General features: G+C 38.9%; 2 protein-coding genes across 7 annotated transcripts in view; both read right to left on the bottom strand.

The window, feature by feature from the left end:
* The window catches only part of otx1 (orthodenticle homeobox 1), a 7,302-nt gene extending 2,015 nt beyond the window's left edge, over nt 1-5,287 (bottom strand). Inside the window, exons 1-3 of one of the 2 annotated variants that reach the window (XM_053632684.1) lie at nt 4,654-5,287; nt 2,779-2,962; nt 1,388-1,539 (exon numbers count right to left, since the gene is read on the bottom strand). In XM_053632684.1, the coding sequence (XP_053488659.1) occupies nt 1,388-1,539; nt 2,779-2,875 (249 nt within the window). In that variant the 5' untranslated portion in view covers nt 2,876-2,962; nt 4,654-5,287. Of the gene's footprint in view, nt 1-1,387; nt 1,582-2,778; nt 3,079-4,653 lie in introns of those variants that run through there. The other variant, XM_053632685.1, reaches the window with a different exon arrangement.
* Nucleotides 5,288-9,488: 4,201 nt separating this feature from the next.
* ehbp1 (EH domain binding protein 1) overlaps nt 9,489-20,000 on the bottom strand; it is a 163,483-nt gene continuing 152,971 nt past the window's right edge. For all 5 annotated transcript variants that reach the window (XM_053632663.1, XM_053632664.1, XM_053632666.1 and 2 more), the window contains 4 exons: nt 19,047-19,146; nt 17,906-17,979; nt 11,003-11,117; nt 9,489-10,695 (listed from right to left, as the gene is read on the bottom strand). In XM_053632663.1, coding sequence (XP_053488638.1) covers nt 10,605-10,695; nt 11,003-11,117; nt 17,906-17,979; nt 19,047-19,146 — 380 coding nt within the window. In that variant the 3' untranslated portion in view covers nt 9,489-10,604. The remainder of the gene's footprint in view (nt 10,696-11,002; nt 11,118-17,905; nt 17,980-19,046; nt 19,147-20,000) is intronic.

Here is a 20,000-nt window from a genome sequence, read left to right as displayed (position 1 = left end):
GCTGAAACAAGCATGCACAAGAATGTATTCTGTAGCTGAAAATGCAAACCTACAATGAACACTTTTTTTTTTTTTAATCATCTAGAGAAGCAGACCATCATTCAGACACATTTGAAATACAATAACACCCCCACAGAGCCACATTAAATGATTAAAGAGACCTTCCGTGCATGCCTGAAGGGCAAAACCAGGAAGCCATTGTACAGTAGCAGTGTGGACAACACCTAGTTATTGGCTGTTAGTTGCGTTGATTTGCATGAAGGCTCTTTCTGTTCAGGCCCGTGGATCTCATTACAGCACAAGGAGGTGGCAAGAAGATATTAGGCTATCAAGTTTCCCAGCAGAGATGGTAATTCAATAGTGCAAGGAGGGTCTTTCCATCTAGAGTGTTTTATTTCACACACCCACACAAGGGCAAATAAAATTATACTTCAGTAAAAGGTGCTTGTCCTTGATAGATTTTAAATCATTCAGGGTCCCCCCCCCCCCCCAGAACAATTAAAAATTTGTACTGCAAATCATCATCAGAGACGGAGTGAGAAAAGAAGCAGGTGTCTTCATTTCACAGTTTACATCAACACCAAGAGTTCTGATGATGTAGCAGTCAAGCTATAGGGCTAAACAAATCAGTCCAAACAACAGCTGTTCGTGTGATTTAATGTTCAGTCCCTGTGAGACACTGGGTGGGAGGAAAAATTCAATCATCCAGTGAGAATCCCAAGAGTTTCTTATAGGAAACAGTTTCATCTGGTGGAAAAAAAAAAAAGAACATTGCCACAAGTCCAAATTGAATACTAATTGAATTCAGACTTGAATCTAAAACGCACACACTAGTTTACTAAAAAGTACTCCAAATAAATAAATAAATAAATAAATAAATAAATAAAATTATGCAAGGAATATTACAACAATCAGTAGGGGGCGCTGTTGCAAACTAGCCTAGACGTTAGCATGTCAGTTTAAACTCTACATTTGAGAGTAAATCATAGTTTATCTTACAGCTTAATTATATTATAGCTGTGTTAACAAGACGTCAAAGAACATAAGCACCAAGCAAAACTTTTGAATGTATTTATTTATTTATTTATTTATTTATTGGCGTTTTTAATTTTTACATAACGGTGCACGCAATTATTGATTTTTCCATACAACAATCACATTGTAAACACCTGTAAATTCATTTTAAAACACAACATGGGCTGACGCACATCAATTTCTTTGACAATGAGAAAATAAAAATCAATTTCTCCTGGATTTTTAAATGAATGAATGAATGAATAAATAAATAAATGCGCATTTTTTTTTCCAAACAAAAGTTAAATAAGTTCTTCCTGCATGACCACTCACTACTCGTGTAGGATTTATACAGTCATTAGTGGAAACCTACCTGCACTCTGGATTCGGGTAGATTGATTTTTAGGGCCACTTCCTCGCGCATGAATATATCCGGGTAACGCGTTTTGGCGAAAAGAGCTTCAAGAACGTCGAGTTGTGAGCGCGTGAATGTGGTTCTCTCTCTCCGCTGCTTCCGTGGCGTTGCTGCTGGGACAAAAAGGGGACGACAAGAAAGAATGAAAGTTTCTGTGGAAAAAAGAATTTGTGCATTCACTTAAAAAAACAAACAAACAAAAAAAAACAAAACCCAAACATTTTCTTTCCTTAATGCGCATCCTTCATTTAATAAGTAGAAATATAGGCTACTATAACTATTTTTTTTAAATTACTGTGTAAAAACGGAAGTCACGCATCTAAAAAAAAAATTCTCCAGAGATGAAATCTCCAGAATAAAGTACAAATCTGGAATTACTCCAAATAAATATTATATACATGTCCAGTCGGGTATGTGCGCATCGAACATTTTGAGTTACACTTTAATTTACTCAAATATGAAATGTATATCAAAGCTATTAGTGCTCCAGAGGTACATCATGAATACTCTGGAGAGTTTATGAACAAGAGAAATGGAGCGGAGTTTTTTAAAAAAACAAAACGACGGTGTAAAAAAGTTCTTCAAGCGTGCAAAGCGATCAAGTGCAAATCTAAACAGATGCTCAAGTGAAGTGCTCATACTCCATTACTCTCCATCCTGATCACGCACAAAGCTGAGCACATTTCATATCAGAGACCCGGAAAACTAAAAACTCACACGGTGCACGCTAGAAAGTGTACCCGACTAAATAATTCCAGCACACCGTTAAAGAAAAAATTAAAGAAAAAAGAAAACCTTCCAAGCAGATATCTGTGCTTCCTATAGCCTAATGTTTCTCCTCCATTCTTCCTGCGCTGCACATTTGAGTGTTTTTCTCCTCTTAATGTACCTGACTCGACTCATCTCATTAACACGCTCTTCAAGAGCTGAAAATGTGTGTGCAGTGCAGAGAAACACACACACACACACACACACACACACACACACACACACACACACACACTAAAAAGCTGATGCGGGCTTACAACTAATCCCCAGGATCAACCGCAACTCAGTCGGTGGAAGATTTTTCCCCCTTTATAAAGCTCCTGAACAATGCTCTAAAGAATAACAGGAATGTGAGCTCTGTAGTTTTTAAATCCAGCGTGAATAGCGCGCTTGTTTGGGACTTTTTGTCGATTTAACACACATTTTGTGTTCTCAGAGTTAACTTTTTTCTTTTTAGATATTCATTAATATTCGTGTGAAGCACTGCTCGATATGAGAGTGTAACAGGAGTGTGTGTGTTAGAGGTCTAAATGCTCCACATGTTGTTAATGGTGTGTGTGTGTGTGTGTGTGTGTGTTTACCTGGATAGCCGACGGAGGGATGCAGCAGGTCCATGGCGGCTCCGCTCAGCCCCAGGCCGTTCATGGCGTAAGGGGGCTGTTTGAGGTATGACATCATGCTAGAGGCAGGCGCGGGTCGCCCCGGTTCGGCCCAGATCGCACGCGATTCGCCCCGGTAATGCAGCTTGCCTGAGCGCTTCAGACCCTGAAACACAAATTCGGTGTGTGCTTATTATAAATGATTAAACAGAAAACAAGGCAACACGACCAAATGCAAAAACAATGTTGAGTTACCACGGTACTTTATTTGGGGAATTCCCCCCCCCCCCGCCCTTTTAATGCGAAAAAACCCCGACATTTAAATTAAAGGACAAATGTAAAACCGATTAATAGGAGCAACTCCATACGAGTAAAAATTCTACAATAAATAATAACAACAATAAATTAGTCTCAGGTGGCTGGAAGTAAGAAAAAACCTCATTGTGTTAGCATATTTCAGCCGATGAACATGCATATTTATAATAATAATAATAATAATAATAATAATAATAATAATAATAATAATAATAATGTTAGGAATGAACGTGAGCATTAATTTTTCGAACTTTTGAATCTTTCTAGAAATTAATGACAAATCAAAACACTACTTAAAAATTGCACGGGTTTAAATAATGATAAATAAATAAATCAGGTAAACTACATTCGAACATTTTTTTCCCTGCGATCGTGTGCGTTCAGCTCGACAGATTCAGTTGATCCGAAACATTAAAACGTGCACGTCATGTAGGCCCACACACCCTAAATAAATATGAACTTTATACAGTATTAACCGAATTAACTCGGAGAACACAAGATGTGAATGAGCCTCCTGTAAAGTGTACAAAAAAATAAAATAAAGGTGAAAGCTTAATGTGTAGGCCTCGGTGCACTCCTGCTCACAAAAACTGCCATTTTTAGAAAATAAAAATATATTACTTTTTTTTTAAAAAACATTATTTTATTAAATGCTAGAATTACCGTTTAATTAAATTGAGTATTATTTTGAAACGAATGTGGAGGTTTAAAAACAGAAGAGAAAGGTGTTAGAGTGATTATTAACCAAGAAACAAACATCTACTAAACTTCAGGGGGATTCTTTTAAATAGATTTATTTATATATTGTTTAATAATAAAATAAAAACAACATCTATTTAGATTGAGATTCTACAATTATTTTTCTTTGCACTTAAAAAAAAAAAATTTGTTGCTTTATATTATTGAGCTGAAAATGAAAAAGAAATAAAAAGCACTGCAAAGAAAATAAATTCAAGTCTGAACAAATGATTAATTTAACTAAAAAAAAAAAAAAAAAGTTATAGACTGGTATGTGTGTATTCAGACCGTCAACTATTTTTAAACTTATCTAAAGGAGAGATCCTGCGTGCAAATCAAGCTAATTGCAATGTAGATTAGAGCTCCAGGGAGCATGGCTAAGAAGCGGCCTTATCACTGAAGTAAATATATTTAAAAAAAACAAAAACAAACAAAAAAAACCACACAATTAGGCTCGAAGAAGCCCAGAGATGAGGACATCGACCCCGAAAGTGCCAGAGCTCCCTGAAATTAAAACAAACGGATCAGGTGTGGTTTTTTTTTTTTTTTTTTTTTACAGTTATGTCATTTAAATTAAAGTGTTAATGGCCGAACTAGAGCTTAACTCCACCAGTTTAACTCTACCACTAACACCAAGTTTAACGACTTCACATCAAAAAGAAGTTAAATAATTCAGTCTTTAGGCATGCATGCAAATTTATTTCAGTTTACAGATCGGAATAACCGCACAAAAACAAATAGTAATATCAACATCATAATAATAATAATAATAATAATAATAATAATAATAATAATAAGGCTTACCTTTTTGAACTTCCTTGTCGGGTATATTTTCTCAGATTGACACTTCAACGATAAAAAAATATCCAACCAATGGCAGAGATCAGGAAAGCGAACAGAAGCAACTCAAAAAAAAAAAAAAACAAAAAAAAAAAAAAAAGGGAAAAGAAAAAAGAAAGCAACCCAAATAAACCAGCTTTAAAACACTCCTAAAAGCAGGCAGTCTCTGTGCGGGTGCTCGTCCTCTTATTTAAATGGTTAAATCACACACTTGCTGTGTTTCGAGCGCAATTCCGCAGTTTTTATACAAAAATAAAACCCCAAATAAACTCGTTTTAAGCTTTCGGAGGCTCGTCGGTGTAAAAGGTGATTGCTAATGTAGACAGATGGAGATTGATCACCTTCTCCTAAGCCTGCCTCTCTAAGAGCACAGGACACCTGCAGCTCAGCTACGTGCCAACCAATCAGCGCTCTTCCCGAGCCCGACTGACGTCGAGAGCAGCCACTCGGCTGCCGAGAGTGAGCTCGAAGCCCCTCCCACTCCATCCTCCCTTCGTGACCGAACACAACACAAACCTGCAGCAGACACTGGACTCGACTTTCGTAGAGGAGCGAAAAATTCCCGAAAACCCAAAAGCAGGTTAAAATTCGATGTTGGAACTGGTTCAGAGGGAAATTTAAACAAATTGTATCCAAACAAATAGTTTAAAAAAAGAAAAAAAAAAAAGCAAAACAAAACCAAAAAAACACAACATTGTTGTGACACACAAAGGTGGTGAATGGGTTAAAAAGAGAAAATGATCCAATGTTTTTTTTTTGTTGTTTTTTAAGTAGCCTAAGATCACTTTATAGCCTACATTTATTTATTTTATTTGAGCAGAGATTAAAAAAAATTAAATAAATGTGGCGAATGTGGAAATAAAAGAATCCCGATTAAAAAACCCCTCAATCATTTAATTTAAAACTTGTTCAATGTCTGACGCGTTACAGATTTATAAAAGGAAACTGCAAAAACAACAACCAAAAAACATTACATAATAATAAAAATTATATATATATATATATATATATATATATATATATATATATATATATATATATATAAAATGTGACTCAAGGAATCAGTGTCAGAAATATAAGCTGAAATATACAACAGACAGAGACACGGATAAACACTGTCATTAAAAAAAAAAAAACAACCCGAAATTAAATGCCGATCAATCTTCTAACTTTATTTATTTATTTCTCTTGCAAGATGTGTGGGCTATTCTGTAAATCTACACACCCTAATATCCACCGATTTAACGCGTGATACAAATGCGGTATAAATAATAATAATAATAATAATAATAATAATAATAATAATAATAAGTTTAATTTATCCACTTTAGCTATTTTATTTTGTTTTTATTGTGAACCCATCTTATGAATATTAATGCAGGCCTAATCCCCACTTAGAATTATATTGGGGAATAGTGCTGAATAAAGTTTAATAGGCGGTCTCTTTTAAGAGGGAAATAAGGAAAGGGAGATTGAAGTGAAAGAAATTTGAGGGGGGAAATAATAATAATAATAAAAAAAATCATGGATGAGAGAAAAACTTGTTTTAAGGATTATTATACTAGCTATAAAAAGAGAGAGAGAGAGAGAGAGAGAGAGAGAGAGAGAAATCGGCTAACAGAGTATGAAAACGCGGAGTGTTTCCTTCCTCGGAAGGCTGTTTCTCTCAGGCTCGGGGATGGACGGTCATTTTAATTTTAAGGAGCTTCGCTTCGGGGTCTTTTGTCGGTGTCACCAAAATAAACTCGCTCTAATTGAGCCCCGGTCTGAAAGCGAGCTGATGTTCAAAGCAAGTGACCGCCGTAAAGGAACCAAATTACATTCTCTCTCTCTCTCTCTCTCTCTCTGTAGGCTCTACTACATGAGGCATCTGAATCAAAGAGCGGCTTTACAGAGATCTAGAGAGATCCACACGTCTAGAAAGTCCTGGAGAGGAGAAGTGGCCTGTAGGAGAGAACTGAGATGCTTCAGTCAATAGCGGAGAGAAAAACAATGGAGGAAAAAAAGTTAACTGGGTGTTGAACAGAGGCTTGGAGGAAAGAAAGAAAGAAAAAACAGCAGCTGATGATGAGTTACTGTTTTACAAGTTGTTGAATTATTAAAATATTCCTTATAACCGTAATATGAAATACGAAACCAATCTAATAATAACAGAGAATGGTACTTAAGAAATGAGATCCTTCAACCCACATTATTCCTCATTAATTCCTTAATTAATAATTAATTCCTGCGGTGCTTTCTGTTTATTCTGTTCTCTCTCTCTCTCTCACTCTCATATAAACCCCCTGAAGAAAGTATCAGGTTCTCAAGTTGTGGATCTTTTTTTTTTTTCTTTAAAAAAAAAAAAAAAAAAAAAAGCATTTTTGTCTAATCCCAAATTGCACACAATTTTTTTCCCCCCTGAACGCCGAGCTCGCAAATCTCGGGATTAGAGGAGGCGAATAGGAGGTGGAGGAGGAGAAGGAGGAGGAAGACGAAAAGAGGGGAATAAAAAAAAAAAAGGGAAAAAAAAGAAAAAAAAGAAAGAAAAGTTTTGTCCCTTTAGCCGGCAGTATTGGAGCAGCTCGCGCGATTGTAGTCGTGTCGATTCTTATTACAAACGACGAGGCAGAAAATAGTGATGTATTCAGGAGGGAAATGAGGGCCTTCTGATCCGAACACTGGGACTGTTCTGACCCTGTGCTTTATTATTATTTTTCCATGAGGACACGGTGAGGAAGAGCAGCTGAGGAAGATCACCTGCACGCACACACACACACACACACACACACACACACACACAATGAGAAGTCAGGAACCGGGATCCGAAAACACGGAGCTTTCTTTACTGCATCTACAGCTTTATTTTTTAAATTAATTAATTATTAAAAAAAAAAAATTCTGATTGCTCTGCGGTCTAATCCAGATGCACACTGGGCGCATATCTGAGATCCAGGTAAGAGAGTTGATGACTATTATCCTGTAGCGCTTGTGAGAATTATTAATGCTTATTTTGATCCAAATCACTGTGTTTATATATTTTAAAATGACTTGTTTTCATCTCCAATCCAATTAAACATCATTGCTACATATTATTATTATTATTATTATTATTATTATTATTATTATCTCACGCTACTGTTTAAGTTTTGGTGTTTATCCGAGTCCAACTAGATTATTATTATTATTATTATCTTAATTAATAGCTTAGAAATGAAGTTTCTTTTCTTTTCTTCTTTTTTTTCTCTTCTAATAAACTCATCTTTTTTTTCCCAGTCGGTTTTTGCTGTGTTTATTGTTCTGAACACTTTAGATTAAATGTTATATAGCATCAACTAATCAAATACACAAACAAATCAGCTGGGAATCCTAGCTGTAAAGTTCTTTAGAAAACACCAGACATGTGACATGTTGCTGTTCAACAAAACTCAAAACAAATTTAATATTGACTTATTTATAATGTTATATATATATATATATATATATATATATATATATATATATATATATATATATATATATATATATATATAAAAATAAGTTAAAGCTCGATCTGATTGGAGTCTGCACTTGTTTGAGTCTGGGGTTGTTTTTTTTTTTCCTCTAGAAAGTCAGTGTGATTTAATGAGAAGGCTAGTTTATGTGTCACATTAGTCATGTTTTAAAGAACAGTTAATAATTATTGAACGTTATAATTATTGCGAGACACATTAGGAGGCAGATGATGACACTGGCTGTGTTTAATGTTGAATGATTTAAGTGGTGATTTTTATTAAGGGGGGAGAAAAAAAATCCCAGCACGGCTTCTTTTATACAGATTACACGGCCAAGGCTGCAGGAAAAAATACCCATCATACACACACACAAAGTCCACTAGGACAGGGTGAGAGTGAGAGAGAGAGAGAGAGAGAGAGAGAGAGAGAGAGGGGGAGAAAGAGAGAGAGAGAGAGAGTGTGTGTGTGATCAGTTAAGTGATTATTAAGTGTGAGCTCTACACACCATTACAGTCACCACACAGATGTAGAAGGAGAAGAGAAACAAGAAGTGTGGAGGTCTTGAGGGGGGTGTTCGAGCTTAATGTGTAGGTATCAGGGTAAGAGAGAGCTGTCAGAGCTCATTTTAGCCCATAACATGATCAGTTCCCACTCATAAATGATATATCGTCGCTGACGAAGAGAGAAAACCTTCACTGTGAGCAAAACCAGAGCCGAGGCTCAGCAAGAAGTGCTTTCTCACACCCGTTTCCCTCTGCGCCATCGACATCAAACGACAAATAAAGACACTCGCAGCGGCGAATTCAGACTACAGCATGTCCAAGCTAAAAAAAAAACCCAACACTTTTGCATTTAATTAATTAATTAATTAATTTGTTACCACTTTTAATTTATTTTTTAGTTTTAACCACATACTGTCCTTGGAACAATGCAATCTAGCTATTACTACTCCTTAAAAAAAAATAAAAAAAATAAAATAAATAATAATTTAGTCTGCTCTCTGAACAATTTAAAAAGCCCAACTACTCCTTCACCCACGTTTGAAGAGGAGGAAGAAGAAGAAGAGACTAAATAATCATTAAAATGTGAATAAAATGACATGAAAGTATATATATTAGCAGTTAACAGTCTGGTCAAGATGAAAAATATTTTCATATTGAACACAAAACTAAAAAACTAGAGTGTGCACTAGCCTAGGTGTTGTTTTTTTATTGTTTTTTTTTTTAAATCAGCATTTTTTTTTTTTGGAACAGTCACAGCTAACATCAGCACTGAGAAAAATAAAAATAAATAAATAAAGGAAATAAGAAAAGGAGTCTGCAGGAGTTTTGTTAAGAGTATGAAAGCATTTCAGGTTTTATTGATGACTGGTCATTTTAGGAATAAATAAACAATGTTCACACGATAAGACAGCAGCACGCGAAGTGAACGAGAGACACGCGTATGAAAGCATTTTTTTTCTTTTCTTTTTTTTTTTTTAAAGTATACAATAAATATTAACAAGGTCCTTGAGAGAATGCACAAGGGTGTGAAGATGGTTAGTCGTCGCAAAGGACAGACAACAATAAATTAATTCTGATCTCAAACTGCTCCTGGAAATAGCATTTCACGCGCTCTCTTTTTCCTCCTCAAACAGTGAAATGAAATGTACATCTTAACCATTCAGTCTAAATAAAAGCACTCTAACATTCCCAGCTATGGAACATCCCAAGCTTTTTGGTAAAACAAACAAAAAAACTGTAAAAAGGAAAACACAATGTGTGTTTTATTTCTTTCTTTCATTCTTTCTTCCTTTCTTTTTCTTTTTTTTTTTTTTTAATGCAACATCCCCCTTGAAGATATCCCATACATTTAAAAAGTAGTTATACATTAAGTAATAAACACTGCTTGGAATAAAAGAAGATATGCGGAAACTGTTCAGATAATCAGTTATTATAGATAAAATGCTGAATTTTTTTTTTTGTTTTGTTGTTGTTGTTTTTTTTTTTTGAAATGCTAACATGAAACAATGTTGTGTTGTACCTCAAAATGTTCAGTCCTAATCTCCACTGGGAAATTAACACACATTCGTATGATTGAAGCTATGCGTCTGTCTGAAACAACAAACAGTAGAAGTCAGTGGATCGTCGTGGGGCTTCCTCTCCGACTCGGTTATTCAGAAAAGTTTGTTTTTAAAAACACATAAACGTACCTGTTCAGCACAATCAAAACGAAACAGAAAATAATCTAATAGTGTTGGTGAAATGTAATCTCGCGGTATTGAGAAAACCCAAAGGCGTTAGTGAATTAACACGCACCAGCCCTGGGCTGCAAATGATGACCAAACTTTCCTCTAAAGCTGGAATAAACATGAGTATGCAACGCTCATTATAACAGTAATAACGATACATTTCTCAAAAATGGTAGTAAACACTTTAGTGAGTTTTAGTGTCTGTTTGGAAATCACTGAAGGACACACTTTTCTTCTTTCTTAGCCATCTTCCCTTTGTTCTGTTCCAGAGTCCGCTCCAGGTGCTCATCCTCCTCCTCTGCCCTGCAAACACACACACACACACACAGGAAATGACATCTACGTCTGGGACAACTCTTCCATCTTCCAGTTAGTGGAACTCTAATAATTTCTCCATCTTCTGATTCCTCACTACATACCTACATGACCTCTGAACACAAAGTGAGTGAATGTGAAAACACAGCTTTTAACTAACTCTGGTGATCCAAAAGTAATGGGAAAAGAACGCCTGGGTACTTGGACGTCTTGTCCTGGGTCAGCTATCCCAGAATGCCTTGCTGGGAGACACAGAGAGAGAAAAAGAGAGCCAGAGAGAGATATGTGGACATACTCTTTTTCCTGTGCGTCGAGGTCTCGGACCAGGGCGTCGCGTTTGTTGACCAGTATGACCAGCTCGTCTAGAAGCAGCTGCTCCCGATGCTTCTGGGCCTCGGTCTTCTGCCAATCTGAATTCGGAGTGAAACAAAGAGGCACTTTAGGAAATTAAATAAATTAAAAACGCAAATAAAAGCACATTAATCTAATGAACATCTTTACCTGAGAGTGGGGGGGAAAAGAAAAAAAAAAAAAAAAAAAAAAAGTCAAAACATCTTCTGGACTCAGAGAACACTCTGCCCAGTCATCATCCAAACCCCACGTAAACCTCATCACTGGACTTTGTAAACAGATTCCAACTTGCGAGAACTTGCGAGAGCTATTATAAGAAGCAGCTGCAGCTTTCAGAAACTTCACAAGAACCCAACCCTTTTTTATCAGAAAAGCTAACAATTGTTCTACTGCGGTTTGGCGAGTTCATCAACTTATGAACGCGAGAGCGTTGGCAAAGAGAAGTAAACACGAAGACACCGCGTTCTGTTCAACCGCTCGACATGAAGTTCCAACCACTCCTGAACTGATCTCGACTGGACCAAGGAATCGAGCCACGATACGGGATAAAGAACAGAAGTCTTAAAGAATCTGATTCCCTAATCGCAGCCCCAAATTAAAATTCTTTAACATTCATTACGTCACCACACAGAATCGACCTACTGGCACAGGTTGGGGGAAAAAAAGTAAAGGTTGAAAGTGTGTGCGTGTGAGAGAGGTGACCTGGTGGCCAGGTAGGCCGGCCTGTTGGTCTGAAATATCAGCCCGGCTAACAGGATCAGCCATTACTGATACGAGAGGAGATTAGAGCCTTGCTCACAGCCAACAGGACATTTGGTTACCAAGCCTATTCTTCAGCTCAATGTAAGAACATACTGTGCTGGACTGAGTATCTACTCTGCATTCACACACTTCACAGGGGGGGGGGGGGGAAAACCTGAGCCAAACCCCTATAAAAGTGCAAGACCTTGTTCTGCTCAGGACTTCTCTCACTAACACCATGTGTCAGGTCAACATTTAACCGTGATCCATTTCTGCGGGGAAAAAAAAACAAAAAACACAAAAACAAAAAAAAGTGCAGGAGCGCAGGAGATAAAACAGCCGTTCGGCCTGCTCATGCGAAAATGTCAATCCTTAAAATAAGTGGACTTTATTAAAAATAAATATTTCTTGTGTGCTACGTGTGAAATTGCGGCAGCGGGGCGGTACGCGCGCGTCACGCTGAGAGCCGAGGTGGGCTCTAAAAGGTCTCCTCCGCTGCCTCATTTAGCCTTTGAAGTGAAGCACAGAGGCAAAATGAACACAGTACCAATATTTGGCGAGTTACCGGGCGCTCCAGCACCAAAGGAAAACGCTCTGCTCCTCCGTCTTTAACCTAATCAAAAGCTAATGCTGTGAGTGCTCTGCAAATATGTTAACACGTTCTTGCAGTTTCAAACTTTTCTGTGAGAGTCAAACAGCGCTAGGTAGATACAGGAGTATCTGAGGGAGTCCTGTGAATTCAGCGACGATAAAGAAGTGTGCGTTTATTAAAATCATTATTACAGGCCTCACTTGTTTTTATTTATTTATTTATTTTTAAAAAGTTATTACAAATTCTCTCCCCATCTTGCTTAATTCACTCTCCCAGTGCATTGGGGTTGGGGTTTGGGGCGACGACAATGGCCACTTCACAGAGAGTGAGTGAGCTACGGCCAACAGAAACGTTTCCAGAGAGGTAGAGTGACACTCTCACAGAGAGGGCGAGAGAGAGTTAGAGAGAAAGAGTGAGTGTGTAAGTGAGGCACTATCGACTCGGTCCCACCTCCATTAACCCCCGCCCCCCACCCCACCACCGTCATCACTCTCGGCCAAAAAGCCAAAGATGCTCCCCAGTGGCAGAGGCAGCATGCAGCTGTCAATCAAGCCTGGAGAGTCCCACCCTCCTCATTAAGAAGGTAAACAATGAAGAGGGGCGATGAGAGACATAGACGAGTGAACAAGCAGATCCGCCCCTCCCCTTCACTCTGTCCCACCTCAACCTCAGTCCCTAACCCATCACGGTCACTTAGGGAAGCTCCTGAACCCCTCCCCAAACCTAAAAAAGGAGGAAGAGGCAAACAAGTCGAAGGGGGGTGGGGTGTGGGGTGTTAATAAAAAGTGGTGTGTGCAGTCTGTTTGAGATTACTCCTCTCTCTCTCTCTCTCTCTCTCTCTCTCTCTGATTCTCAATTGCCCTGGGCGATCACGTCAAAACTCACATGGTCGCTGCTTATTCAGATAACCTTAACAATGCACGCCAATGGTAACCATGTGAGCCCTCAGAAGCTACACAAGAATGCACTGGCTGAAATCCCCATGACCCTCCTCCAAAGCGACATTTATTCAAGAGCGCAAACTGCTCAACGGCTCTTCTTTTGCGAGGAGTTCCGCTTTAATATTTCCACAGAATTGAACAAATCAAGACTCGATTCTGCATTCGCTCGCTGTCTTTAATTGTGCAAAGACCGAACGTGAGATTAAACTTCAGAGTGTTCCTTTTCTTACCCAAAAAAAAAAAAAACCCCACAAAAAAAAAAAAACCCACAAAAAAAAACCAAAAAAAAAAACACAACCCCAAAACAATTTCTCTTTAACAAAACAGGAAGTATGCAACGTCGGAGGAATCCGGAGCGAAATAAGAGTGATCTTATTACAGAAGATTTGGGCTGTGCATGGATTTGAGTGGCAACGTAAGATGGCGTTGGATGGAGGCCAACTGGGGCTCAAGACAAAGCCTAACATGGCGCCTAGAAAGGAGAAGTTGACAGGAAAATAGTCTGTGGAATGGCACCTTCATCTACTGCACAAACCTGTCGCCACAATAAAAGTTTTACTTTAAAAATAAATAAGTTAATAAATATAGCCGTCTGGTCCATCATGTACGAAAAACCTACACGGCTATAATCGGTCTATAAAACTGCAAACTTACAAAAAAAAAAAAAAAAAAAAAGAATATTTTTTGAAATGTTAAAATAATAATGAAAAAAAGAACATCATTAGCTATGTAAAAACATCGTGTCGTACCTAAAAACCTTCAGGAATTTAACGCACACTTCGCGTGCTTATTATATCCATATTGGCATTGATCAAGAAAGGTTTACATTAAAAATCCATGTTGATATTAAAACTTTAAAAAAAAATAATAATAATAAAAAAAAAAGATATACTTGTTCTCTATGTACACAGTAGTGATAGATTATATCTGTATTTCTGCTGGTCTTTACTGCATTCTTGACACGATTCGCTTCGAACTGATCTTTATGAGTCTAATTGCTGGAGTAAAAGAAAAGGCTTCTGGTGCACGCTCACTCCAAAATAAACTTCAATTCGCTTTATTCAGAATTTTGTTGTTTCAGTTGGTGTTCATTCATAACCGCGAAAGTCCGGACGTTGCATTCTGGACCAAAGTCATGGCGGCTTTGCAACTTAGCCAAGAGGCTCACAATGGAGGAAATGAACAAAATGAATTAGCATTCATTCAGGAGGCTGGTGGAGTGGAGGACTGAAACGTTGACAAAGAGTCCCAGGAAAGGAACGTGTGGGGCTTTTGAAAGCAGATCTGTGCAGCACTTTACTGAAGACTGCAGCATGACTGAAACTTCCCAACATGGCAGACAGGGGCATTAGTGAGGGGGGGGGGGGGACAACAATAACAACAACAACAAAAGTAACAACAACCCACCACATGTTTACGTGTGAGATTGACACGTGTTCACTTACTTCATACCCATGTCTACAGCTGGAACGGCGTTAAAAATCCCGGCATGATGAACTATATAAACATTAGTATTGCACTTTCTGGTGTGTTACAGGATTGTTTAATAAACGTCAAATGTACAAAACGGACCACATTAAATGTATTAACAGTGCAAGCAGGTTAGAAAAGCTGGAAAAGAGGACCGTTAAAGACGAGAGAGATTCTTAAGATAACTGTCGAACCAATTTTTCCAGACGGAAAAAAAAACCAAACAAAAATGAGAATTAAAAATGGAGTCGTCGTGATTTTCTTTATCACGGTACGGCGTCATACAGAGATCCCAGCACACCCGTAAAATGTCACCTTTTCAATTATATATAGCAGGAAGAAGAACGAAGCATTAAAAGTAGACAAACTGTTTTAGATTGAATTTTATTAAACGCTGAAACGAGGATAATAATAAGAACGAGTAAGTAAAAAATGATGTAATATAAATATCCTTTTTTTTTGTTGTTGGTGAAGAGTATAAAAACACCCTACTGGAAGAAAGAAAGAAAGAAAAGAAAAAAAAACCCAAACCTTCACAAACACCCCTGAAATCTACACCGAAATGGAAATAAATAGATTTTTTTTTTCTTGTGAATAGTGCAAAAAAAGAAAAGAGAAAAAAAAAGAAAAAAAAAAGGAGGAATTGTCACCCTGCCTTATCTGCAGTTCCAGTCAACTAGCAATCTTGAAAGAGTTTGCAACATCATCAAAGGCGGCCATTTGACAGGATCCTGGCACTGCACCTAATCAATCTGAGGAATACGCCGGCCCGGGCGGGTAACAAAGCTCAAATAGATTTACAAATGGGGTTGTTGGGGGGATAAGCTCCTGCACAGGATTACATATTGATTTTAAACATCTAAAAAAAAAAAAAAAAAAAAAAAAAAAGTAAAAAAAAAAAAAAAAAGCTTATCATATAAAACCGTAACAACAACAACAACAAAAAAATAGGGGACCTATGCAGAAATCCCTTTAAGAGAGGCGCGTCCACTTTCAAATAACACGCCCCGGAGTGCACCAAGTCTGAACTGAGAAAGAGATGGAGAGAAGGAGGGGCAAGAAATGTGTGTGAGAAGGAGACAGCGAGAGAGAAAGAGAAAGAGAGCGAGTGTGTGTGTACGCATGGAAGGCAGATAAAAAGGCCAAAAAGGATCAATTTGGAGGCAGAAAAATAAGAACCATGGCATATTGTAGAAGGCCACATTCAATCCTCGGCCCTTCTTTTCGCCCTCTCCATAATGTTGCCTGCAAATCCAGAGGACCAAAGAGCGGGTTATCGTTTAGACAACATGAACACTTGCTGCGTTATTTATTTATTTCTTTCGCAAACCTGCACATGAATCTTCTCCGCCTTGTCAATCGGATTGTGTGTGCGTGTGTGTGTGTGTGTGTGTCGCTTTCTCTTCCTTTCAAACCTTACTCCAACCTCTTGAAAGCTCAAGTCCTAATATTATACTGTAGATCTTTTATACATTTCATATACAACACTATACGCCACAATTCCCGTCTGCACGACGCTCCACGTTTCTCAGAAAAAAGGTTTACGGAAAAGCGAGGCTCGCGGCGACACCAAAACGAACGCTCGAGTAATAGAAGAGCTAAACAACAGCGTAAAGTCTCTAGAATCTTCTTGCTAGGTACAAGGTTATGTTTTCTCTGGAAAAAGGTGACTTAAGTACCATATCAGCACCTGCAGGAGATGAAGTGTCTCTGCTTTTTCCGACCTGTATATGTGTGTGTGTGTGTGTGCGCGCGTGTGTGTGTAAACACCTCAGTGGTCTCTATTACTACTGTCGTCAGCTGGCCAAGCAAATCAGAAATTACCTGTCTGCGTTGGCTGGCTGTGAAAAGACCTGTTGGAGCACCAAATAAGAAAGCGATGCACTCGCTTCCCTCACCAGCAGGTCAGAACTATCACTGCTTCGCCCAAGAAAAGAGCTGTCTCTGAATGTTAAGTGCTGAAGCTTGAGAGAGAGAGAGAGAGAGAGAGAGAGAGCGAAGACCGATAAAAGGCAACAAGTTTCCAGTCTATGGGTTGATATGGTGGGCACTGGATATGGCGTGATGTATATACATCTTTAAAAACTATACAGTCTTCTAAAAAAAATAAAATAAATAAATCCAATAATTCAGTTAGCTTCCGGGCATCACAGTCTGTTGTCAGCTAACTTGTGACCAAAACAAATCAGCCATTCAATCATATTATACACAGGAAATAAAAAAAACACCATGATAACTTGTTCTAAAATCAAAAGCTGAACATATCTCACCCCTCCCCCCCACCAAAAAAAAAATAAAGCAGCAATCTCGTTACAAATCCTCCTGCCAATGTGTAATCAACCCTGTATAAAAGTAAGCTAAAGAGGATGGCATGCACGGGGAATAAACAGGGGAAGAAGAAGAAAAAAAAAAAAAGCATACGTCGGAGACATGGCTCTCTGCTTAGCTATGCATGTCGTCCGTCAGCCCCCTCAAACTAATTAGAATTGATTTATGATGGATCAGGTAGCTTATCAGGTGCAGAAAGAAATTACCGTGGCTAGCCGAGGGGTGCAAGGGGTCACCATCGAATAGCAAAATCAATTTGCATCGATTGCGAAAGGTTCATTTTGTGAAAGCAGGGACACAGTCAAAGGGATTAAAGTTAACCAGACAACTTTGATACAGCCTTCTTTTTTTTTTTTTTCTCCCCCCCTCTCTTTGCCGTCTTTTCCAGCTTGGATAACATGCACTCAGAAAAGATTATAAATATAGCGGCGATGCCTAAGGGCACATCACACAGACGCAGTATTGATGCTTACATGATATTTGCACTTAACAATAATACCGAACACACTCGGAAGATTTACTTAGTCGTATTAAATATAATGAAAATGTCATGAAGGAAGGAAAAAAAGAAAAGAAAAAAAAGACATAAATTCAGGAGAACTCAAGTGGTCCTGTATTGTTAAAAAGGTGAGAGCAAAGGCGGAGAGAGAAGATGAGGTAAAAGAAAGACTTTTTTTTTTTGGTCTTTCTCTCACACAGCGTTTTTCCACACACACCTCCCCAACACCAACCCCCCCAACAAACCCCCCCCTCTCCCAAATCCACTCTCGCTTACCTTCAATCGCCAGCATTGCTCTTAACTCCCGGTTCAACAGCTCGAAGCGTCTCTCCAGATCATGCTCCCTCTCCCTGGGCAAGTTGTAAAAGTTCATCAATATGTTAATTACGAAATCATTAAACACTTAAAGAAACCTTTAATAAACATCGATTCGAGCACTCGCCGACACCTCGCCGCGCCACATTAATCTACTGCAAATAAGCGATACCCAAACGGGCAGCGGCGAGGGCTGGCTGTGGCGATAGGGCAGCGGGAGAAAAAGAGCCGTGATTAAGAAGGGAAGGAATGCGAGAAGGGGTATCAACGAGCAAATTTAATTTCGGCTCTTTCAAACGGATTGGAAATGAGCTCATTCCGGTCCGTAATAGAATTCGTCCTTCAGAGCCTGTTCGCTGACAAAAAGAGCGGAATGAAAGGAATAATAATAATAATAATAATAATAATAATAATAATAATAAAGACTCTTTTAATTGAGCACTTAGAACTGCGTTCTCATTTCCCCCCTCCCCAGTGATATAATATGATTAGGGCACTTCGATCTGTCATTTGCGGGAGCTTGGGAACGCTCTCCCCTCCCTCTGTGGAATTAAAAGATGACCTGGATTTACTGTGCGTCCCATTCAAAGAAAAGGACAGATTACAGAACAATTATCTTTTGTCTCATTCATTCGGAAAGGAATGTAAGATGACATAATAGCCATTTAAAAAAAAAAAACAAACAAAAAAAACTCAAATTTAACCCGACATTCAAATGACAAAATCAGTTACGGCGCCGTGCCATGTTTCGCTTTCAAATAACTCTTACGTGGGTACAGGTTGATCCAATACAGCTAATGGCTGAAATAACACAAGCACTGAATTTCATTACAGCCGTGAGGGGACTGACGCGATTTCATTTTTCCGCCTGAACCGGGTAGGGGGAAGGGGGCGATGGAATAAGCCGCTGTGCCCTTCACCGGCTGACCTTCGTCCTGCACCCTAGTCCCAAGGGTCGACGATTCTGAAGTGTAGGTGTCTAAACGTTAAAGGTGGGTGTACGTTGGCGGCGACGCTTCACCGTGAGAAAGAGAAAATGAGAGAAAGAAAGAAGGAACAGAGGGACAGAGGAAGAGGCTGAAGAGGGCAAACAGGAACTCACAGCAGAGAGAGCTGATTCTGGCGCCGGATCAGAGCGTTCTTCTTATTCACCAGCGTGAACCACTCCTGCATCATGGCCTCCTCCTCCTCCTTATTCTTCCCTATAGGAGAGAGCGCACACACACACACACGTAAGCGGACATACGGCAGACGCACGGCTACTAGAGTGCGTAATCCATCAGAAAACACAAAATCCTGCTACCCTTTAGTTTATATGTATGTAATCTTTTTATCTAAATTATTATCCGCATCAGTAATACGCATCTTACTAACTAATAGCAGTGATGATTACGTATTACGTCTTTAACGCTAAACGCTTTTGATAACCGAACAGGAAAGCTAGCTAATTAATTAATTAATTAATTATATTCACATTTACACCGAATTGACCGTACTATTCGCAGATATGGCGCACGGTGGCTTAGTGGTTAGCACGTTCGCCTCACGTTTCCAGGGTCGGGGGGTCGATTCCCACCGTGGCCCTGTGTGTGCGGAGTTTGCATGTTCTCCCCGTGCTGCGGGGGTTTCCTCCGGGTACTCCGGTTTCCTCCCCCAGTCCAAAGACATGCACGGTAGGCTGATTGGCGTGTCCAAAGTGTCCGAAGTGTATGAACGTGTGTGTGAGTGTGCCCTGCGATGGACTGGCACCCTGTCCAGGGTGTACCCCGCCTTGTGCCCCATGCTCCCTGGGATAGGCTCCAGGTTCCCCGTGACCCTGAAGAGGATTAAGCGGTATAGAAGATGGATGGATTCGCAGATATTACACCCGTGCGTACTTGCCAATCAGGAAATGCAAGAACACATGTTGTGATTAGACACTTAAGAATCTTGCTGATTAATTATGGAATATAAAAAGCATAATTACGTTTGTGCTAGCTTTCGGTAAGAACACATTTTTATTCAAGCGCTTTGATAGCACTTAGCAAAGATGGCGGTACTTTACGATATTGGTTAC

This window comes from Ictalurus furcatus, chromosome 9, assembly GCF_023375685.1.
Source record: "Ictalurus furcatus strain D&B chromosome 9, Billie_1.0, whole genome shotgun sequence".
Lineage (NCBI taxonomy): Eukaryota > Metazoa > Chordata > Actinopteri > Siluriformes > Ictaluridae > Ictalurus > Ictalurus furcatus.
The sequence above is the reverse complement of the archived record's forward strand: the minus strand, read 5'-3'. Positions and strand labels throughout refer to the sequence as shown.